The 8,137-nt window shown below is 40.2% G+C and overlaps 1 protein-coding gene across 1 annotated transcript; it reads left to right on the top strand.

Annotated features, from left to right (window-relative positions):
• The first annotated feature begins 91 nt into the window (after positions 1-91).
• On the top strand, positions 92-3,749 carry LOC115020791 (protein rapunzel-like). The gene is given in 4 exon segments (XM_029450743.1): positions 92-259; positions 1,209-1,310; positions 1,312-1,706; positions 1,841-3,749. Coding segments are annotated over 3 exon segments (1,185 nt in total). The 5' UTR covers positions 92-259; positions 1,209-1,211; the 3' UTR covers positions 2,532-3,749.
• Positions 3,750-8,137: the final 4,388 nt, after the last annotated feature.

Here is an 8,137-nt window from a genome sequence, read left to right as displayed (position 1 = left end):
CTCTCTCTCTCTCTCTCTCTCTCTCTCTCTCTCTCTCTCTCTCTCTCTCTCTCTCTCTCTCTCTCTCTCTCTCTCCCTCCTTTGCAGATATTGTGCGCATTTCTTCTTCCTCTCTGGATCCTGTTTTTGGACCCCTCCTCAGCTCCACAGTGGACGAGAGAACCGTGGGAATTTTCTCAAACTTGAAGGAAAAAAAAAACTTATTTGCAGCTGTTGTTGCTCATCAGGCGTGAAGGAGCAGCAGAGACATTTCATTCAGGTACAGAACAACAAGACTCTTATTATAGGAATGTGATGAATGTCCTTATCTTCCATCAGAGGAGATATATATGCTGTAAGGTGTGTCCGATGCTCTCAGGGGATTTGTGCGTAAAAGAAACCTGCCGTTGCGCATTGTTTTTGGGTGCGCATGACAGTTAGAGTTTGGACACGTTACAAATGTATTAATTTAAAGGATGTTTTTCGCTATTAACTTATTTGATCAATTGATTGTCAAATGTTTGCTTATTTGCCCTTCTTCAGTATAAATACATTATACAAACAAAAATAGTATTTTCGGATACGAATAAACTATATTCATGTCGATGTCGTTGAGAAGTTGGGTGACGCAGCATCTGAGGTCCATCCCCAGACAAACATCTGAAGAGAGAGGAGGCCATTTATGTCTGTCAGGTTGCAAGAGAGGATGAAAGGGGATTTTCAAACATGGTTCGGCCTTGGTCTGCTCTGCTCTGCTCTGAGTCATATACACACCCAAGGGCATTTGTGTCATTTTCTCATCCAGGCCTCCCATTTTGTTTATATGACATCATTACCTGCAATCTTTTGGATGGAGAGGTTTTTCTGAACATAATCACCATGTCACTATGTTGTTTTAAATCCTCCATTTGAGCCTGACATTATTCACCTTCATGATTTTCTCCTGAATGAACAAAAGATCGACCAACTTTAACTTTTTGTCATGTCCTTTTTTGCAAATATTTTCTACAGCTGCAACTAACGATTCTTTTCGTTATCGATTAATCTGCCGATTGTTCCTCAATTAATGGTTCTGTTATATGTCAAAAAATAGTCACTGTATAAGATGATAATAGTCAGCTGTCCTTGGATCATACTGGATCATAAACACATGAATAAACACAATACTTCCATTTTGTCATTCTTCTTCCTCCCCAAGGTTTATTTATATCTGTCCCTCTGTGTCTCAGACTATGACCAGTTCATTGGAGAGGGCGGTGGCCCAGAAGAAGGAGGCCATCGAGGCAGTGATGGATATGTTTGGGAAGGGGGCCGAGGTGTTGGCCAGCGCCTGTGGGCGAGCTCTTCCCCCTCTGTGAGGCCGCCGCTCCGGTTCTCCGCCTGGCCTTAGACAACGTCCACAGCAAAGAGGTCTTCTACGTCAAAGAGCAGTTCCTGACGGTGAGGAACAAGCTGGACGTGCTTTCCACACAACTGGACGACATCGACTGCGAGATCAAGAAGGGCAGACTGGATTCCCAGTACTTCTCAGTGGAGGAGAACGTCAGGAACCAGTTTCGGAAGTATATGGACATCTTGGAGGCAAAACAGCAGTTCAGGGAGGTGAAGACCAGACTTTTTGTGGAGCACTTTGCCAAAACTGGAGGAGAGAAGAACCTGTTGGTGCTGTATGATGCTCTGATGGGGACAAACAGCTTCGGAGAGTCGGTTATAGAGTTGGTCGAAAGGTACATTGTTATATTTCATTGTAATTGTGATGATTGCAGGTGTCATGTTCTACTTCTGTGCATGTCTTTGTCATGTATTTTTCTGGATTGGAGCACCATGTAACATACATGTGAATGGCTCCTCTGTTTTGCAGGTATGTAGCGAGGAACCGTCGTCTCCTGGAAGATTTCTGTGTCCGGATGAAGGAGCTCTTCTGTTTGGGTCTGATTGCTCTGCTGGGCCACTGTGCCTTAACTCAGGGCCAAGAGGAAGAAGACGACAAGATCCGAGAGTGGAGCAGCAAAATTGAAGAAGTAGAGTCCAGGATGAAGACAACCATCGAGTCCTGTGTCGCTGCCTTCCCGGAACAAGCAAAGTTAGACGCCAAGCACCTCCTGCAAGAAAAGGAAGAAGAGAACCTGCAAGATACGACTCAGCAGCTTCTTGAGTTCTTGGTGAAAAAGTATGATTGGGTCAGCTGGTCAGTGCGTGTCATCAACCATTCAGGAAGCACCTACCGGAACTGGCGAGCAGGGGAGCATTTTCACCACGTGGCGGGAAAGAACTGGTTCGAGGTGCTGCAGGTGAACAACATCAACCTGGTGGTGTCGTACAGCACCAAACCCCAGCCGGTGCCTCGGGACTGCATCCTGCAGGTGATGGAGGGCCAGGGTAGGAAGGGAAACGCCCCGGCGGTGGTGGAGGTGTTGGAGAAGCAGCTGTGCGGGTTTGTTGTCCACGCCGTCAGCCGCCACAAGGAATCTGCAGCTGCGTGGAGCTTTCCGGAGGACTGTCACTACTGGGAGAGACACAAGAATGTGGCAGTGTGTGTGCACTCAGAGTAAAGCTGACACATGTGTAACGTTTTAGGATTGTGCAGCAGAAGTGAGGATTTTCACTACATGATTAGGGTGGTTATTGTTTACAACATATTATCAAAGCTGTATCATTAAAATATTAATATTACTATTTTCAAATATCATAGTTATCATTAATACCGACACATTGAGACACCCCTACTTGATGGGTGTCAGTGTCTGATACTGACCTTATTATGAAATCGGGTATCGACCACTCCACAATAAAAACTGTCACTCCACCTTTATCAGCTGCATCCGACTGCAGACTGAATGTTTTAATTATTATTCCCTTTAGTCACACAAGTGGAATTATTGCAGCAGGCAGCCCCATTGTTTTCTGTTCAGCTCATTCATTCATTCATTTGGGATGAGTTTATGTAACTGCATACATAATAACTCAGAGATACCATTTACAGTTAAGAATGAATGTAATTTACTTAAGTAAAAATACAACAATGTAAAAATACTCCATTATAAGTAAAAGTCCTTCCTTAAGTAAAAGTACAGAAGTATTATCATTCAAATTAAAAATGGACCCTGCGACTCGCAAATATGACATAATTACAGTGTTACAGTTACAAAGCATTTCCCTCCTGTGTTAGGAAGTGTAGTCCAGTGGTTCCCAATGGAAGAGTGTAGTCCCTTTTCAAGAGTCCCAAGATAAATCTGAGGGGTCCCAAGTTTATTGGGACAGGAATGAGGAAAATATAAGATTTTGCTACAGAAATTTGTAATAATTGTTCTGACTGGAACTGCTTACTGACACAGACGCTGCTTTCCAGCCAAAAAGGTTGTGAACCACTGCTTTAATCTTAAACAATACATTGTATTTTATAAGCTTATTATGTCGTCTTTTTTATTATTTGAAATCTTAATATGAAGAGTTACTAGTGACTAAATCTGTCAGATCAATGGAGGAGAGAAAAAGTAAAACAATTTCCTCTGAAATGTAGAATTATAAGTAAAATAAAATGGAAATACCCAAGTAAATGAAACATTGCACTACAGTACTCGAGTAAATGTACTTTCCACCACTGTTTATACAATAGTTATCCTCATGATCCTCAGATTCCATGCAGTGAGGTAAACATATCAGCAGGAGAGAGTCAGATCAGTGCATCCCTATCAGAAACATTTTATTTCAGATTATTTGTTCAAATATTTTTTATCACAAATGCACTTTTGTAATAAAATATTAGTGTTGCGGCATACTATTAGTATAAAGTAGATATTTAAATTATAGGCGTTCTATGTACATTCATATTATGTTGTAGCTGTTTGAACTGCTTGCATGTTATGAACTGTTTATAATCTATGAGTTACTAACCACTTTGTTTATAACGATAAGACATTTTGCACTAACACGGTATATAATATGGGAAGTGTCTATCTCAGCTGCATACTGTAATAATCCAGTGTCCCATGAGAAATGGCTTCTGCACCTACAGCTTTAAAGAGAAGGTTTTGCTGAGGCTGCATCTACTGAGCTGTGCTCCCATTTTGTCTCTGCTGAGCAGGCTGGCCTACATAACTCCGACAGGGGGGGGGGGGGGGAGGAGGGGGGGGGGGGGGGGGGGACAGAGGTTACTTTTTCAGGCGTGAAAAACAAGCGGCTTGGAGTTTGGCACTGGAGACACAACAATGTGCCTTGTGTATTAAACACATTCAAACGCCTCGAACCCAAAAACTCACCGCTTACCGCTGCTGTGCCTACAATTATGTAATGGATAAGAAGTGATTTCATCCTGCAAGATTATTCATTTGTGCATTTTATTTTTGTAACGTTTGGTGATAAATGATAATTGCTGTGTTTTTTTTTAATGATGAGTTTATGATTTTCTGTCTATGTGTGAGGCATTCTTCTTAGTTTATTATGATATCCTGCTCACACTAAACACACACACTTATTTCTTGCTTATTTCAAACCACTGCGACTTTCTTTTGCCAGAAATGTAAAATCACTTCATTCCCTTTGCATCAAAAGATTTCCCCCAGGAAAGAGAAATCTACATACACACATACTACTTTTATGAACTGCAAGTTTAAATCCTTTGTGTTGTACCGATCAATGATGTAAATGAGCATTTATTAATACAACAATGTCATGTATTATTACTTAGACCACATCAGCTTCCATATTCAAACCAAATAATCTTAATAAAATCAGTGCAGTGATCAATGTTCACCATAATCTTTATCCTTTATGACAATTAATGACCAAATACAAATTGTAAATGAATGTGTAAACAAGCATAATCTAATATCTTCCTCTCTTTTCTTGTACAAATGTGATTTACGCAGCACTGTTAGCGTCTATGCCCATTAAAACGAAGCAGTGCACGCTCAGCAACAGGCACTCCGACTAATTTAATTGATATTTACACATAAGTCAGCATTTCCTGACCGCAGCTCTGGTTTGATAGTCTATGAATAACCTTTAGCTGAGCTAATATCCTGCAGACGAGCAGCAAAGTGCTTGGCTTAGCAGGATGGTATCAGTCATGATGCCCGGTGTAGGTGCAGAGCGGTGTGTGGGGGGGGGGGGGGGTCATCATTTCATATCTCGGTGGATCTGGAGAGTCTTTAGCTACTCGTAAATCCAGCCTGTCAGAATCCATCAAGTGCTATCTGTAGTATACAGAACAGTGCAGGAGGAAGTGTGTTGTGTCGAATCATCCGAGAGGTTTCTGTGTCTGCAGTGGAAAATATCTGCTGCATATAATCAATCAACCAATCAATCAATCAATCAAGCCAAAATTTGATTTTTGATAGCCTGGCCATGTCCAAAACTCAAAAATCTGCCTTCCAGCACCTCTAAAGTTCACTTTATTAACATGATGTATGTAGTTTGTTCATTTTGTACAAAACATTAAGTGAAAAATGACATTTCGCATCCAAAAATATTCCAACTCAAACCCCTCGTTAAACGGCCAATTGTTATTTGTGCACTTCAAGTTCTGTAAGGATTAAAGAAATGACATATAATGTGCTAATTAACAAGCGTTAGAAGTGATGCTAGGTGGATTCTGTTCGCCTCTTTTTCCTGTCTTTATGCTAAGCTAAGCTAACCAGAACTTCATATTTAGCATGCAGTAGTATCAACCTTTTCATCTAACTCTCATGAAAGCAAATAAGCGTATTATTGTCCAAAAACTATTTCTTTAATTGGTGAGCTTTAGCAGTATTGGTGTATTTTTTAATTTGGTTGGAACCAGGCTAAGTTTTCCCCGCTGCTCGCTGTCTTCATATAAATATAAACCAGTGAGAACTCGGTTGGCAGGGGCTTGAATGTAACGCACTCCAGCTTTAACATAGGAGAGTCAAACTTCTCAGTTAACTCTCTGAAAGCAGAGTCATCAAAAGGTTGAACGATTCTTTTAATTTGAGGGTGTTTACATCCATATTAGTGAAGAGTAGGAAGCGTCACTGTGTTATTGGCCTCCTGTATTGTACTGTTTTTAAAAGCGGTACAAGTTTAACATTGATGTAAACATCTTAAATAACAAACTTAATTCTAAAACTCAGGTCTAGACACTCATCATTGTTTATTTCTAATCAAATATGTTGGAGTACGAAACCAAAACAAAGGAAAGTGCGTCACCGTCCAAATATTTATGGACTGTAACACGCAGCACTGCACCTGCTACCTTGTTGGCACAAAGCCTTTTTATAATTAGAAATCCCAGACAGGTGACTAACACACTTTAACCACCAATCCTACGCTGAAAAAACTGAAAATGCGGAGCAGACACACAGATGGGTGTGCCAGACAGCGACGGCTCAGTGTTCAATCACAGCACAGAACCAGTCCGAGAGAACAGACCACTGAAATGTTGCCACACAACACGACAAACACAACTGGCTGCTGTCGTGACAATAGGCCTGTTCACCTACTACGATGCATTTACGGTTTAATTAAATAAAACTCATACTAATCTCTTCATTTTTTATCTTTTAATCCAATGTGGAGGTGGGATTTGGATGCTAATTTCCACATTACTACCAGAAGCGTTAAGTATTTCCAAGCTGTTTCTCCTGTGTAGACATAAAGAGCAGCGGCAGCCTGTTCTGTTAGCCGCTGGATTCATTAGTGGTTGTGTGGGCTTTGCCTAGGTAACAACTATTGATCCGAGAGGCTCTTCCCCTGCATAAAAGGCTTTGGCTGTGGTAGCCCGTCAATCCTGACTGTCATTATGGGAAGACTAAAGCATCTGCTTATTGACAAGATCCACTGCATCCATCTCGTGCCGCAGTAGCCACAGTTAGCTTGTTTTGTGGTTTGAGGGAAGGTTAAAGAGCTTTTCTGAATAAAAGTGAGATCTGGAGAGGGACTGGTACCAGAGGTGGTTTGCATACAGAGGGCGCTATCAACATACAGAACTAAAGGCAGTCATGTTGTAAATGTTGCTATGGGCCTTCTTCATCAGCATTCCTAGAGTTACATTTAAGGGGGTATTTTTGCCAGGGGGATGAGTTCAAAAATATGAAAGTCTGCATTGCTTTTTGGGCTGTTTCAAGTTTATGTTAATTAATTTAGAGCTAAAAGGTTCCCGCTCACTTTGGAGCTTCTGTACACAGATACAAGAGCAAGTGATCACTGATTCTTACTATTAACCAGAAAACTTAAAAAGGTTGCAGGTAAAGATATTTCCATTTTCTCTGCTGGGACTTTAGGTCTATAAAGAGACTTATAAAGAAGGAAATATGGCACAAAAAGCAAAAATCCATCATGATGTAATTCTGGAAAATAATTAACTGATTACATCTTACGAAAGAAACAAAACTACTTTCAGTTCACAAAACCTTTTTCCAGCATCTCTAAACACTGTGCTTTCCATCAAGCTGAATCTCCTCATCTCCAAGAGGAGATAGAAAGCCAATATCAATATTTCATAAACAAATGAAAGACTGGATGGAGGCCAGAGTGGTCCTGGAGGGGAGAGTCGATCAATGGTGGGATAGCTCTGTCCGCTGCTGTCTGCCTATCCACAGGCCCATGCAGGATAATGCTATTACCCATCAGTCCGAGTGGATCATCGACCAGCCGGCTGCTCTTTGAGCGGACTAATCCAATAAAAAGCATTAAAACATTTGTTCAGTGACACACTGGCTGCAGGTCCGAGCCCAGAACTCAGGACTGACGTCCCACCTGACTGAAGGCTGTTGTAGACACATAATCAATTTGTTTCTGCTAAGGACCCCTCACATGATACAGAATTATTATTTATTTAATTATTATTATATATATATATATTTTATAAAATATATAAAATATAATATTTATATTTGATTAAAAAACAAAATATATATATATATATATTATAAAATATATTTGATATATATATCATATTGTGGCTTTGTAGACCTTTGTGTAGTTTTAGTTTAAGTTTAAGTTTTAGTAGGTAGTCTAAAGTAAGTTTAAGTACAAAGTTATTAAAAGAAAAAGGTATTTAAAGTATTAAAATTAAAGTATTTGTTGGGCAGCAGGTTTCCTTTCTGAGAGTTATATTATTATAACATCATAAGATTGGAAGATTATTACTGATGCTTTAAAAAATAAGCAGCATTTTAATGTTACAGCAGGAGAACAT

The sequence above is a fragment of the Cottoperca gobio genome, chromosome 16 (assembly GCF_900634415.1).
Source record: "Cottoperca gobio chromosome 16, fCotGob3.1, whole genome shotgun sequence".
Lineage (NCBI taxonomy): Eukaryota > Metazoa > Chordata > Actinopteri > Perciformes > Bovichtidae > Cottoperca > Cottoperca gobio.
The sequence above is the reverse complement of the archived record's forward strand: the minus strand, read 5'-3'. Positions and strand labels throughout refer to the sequence as shown.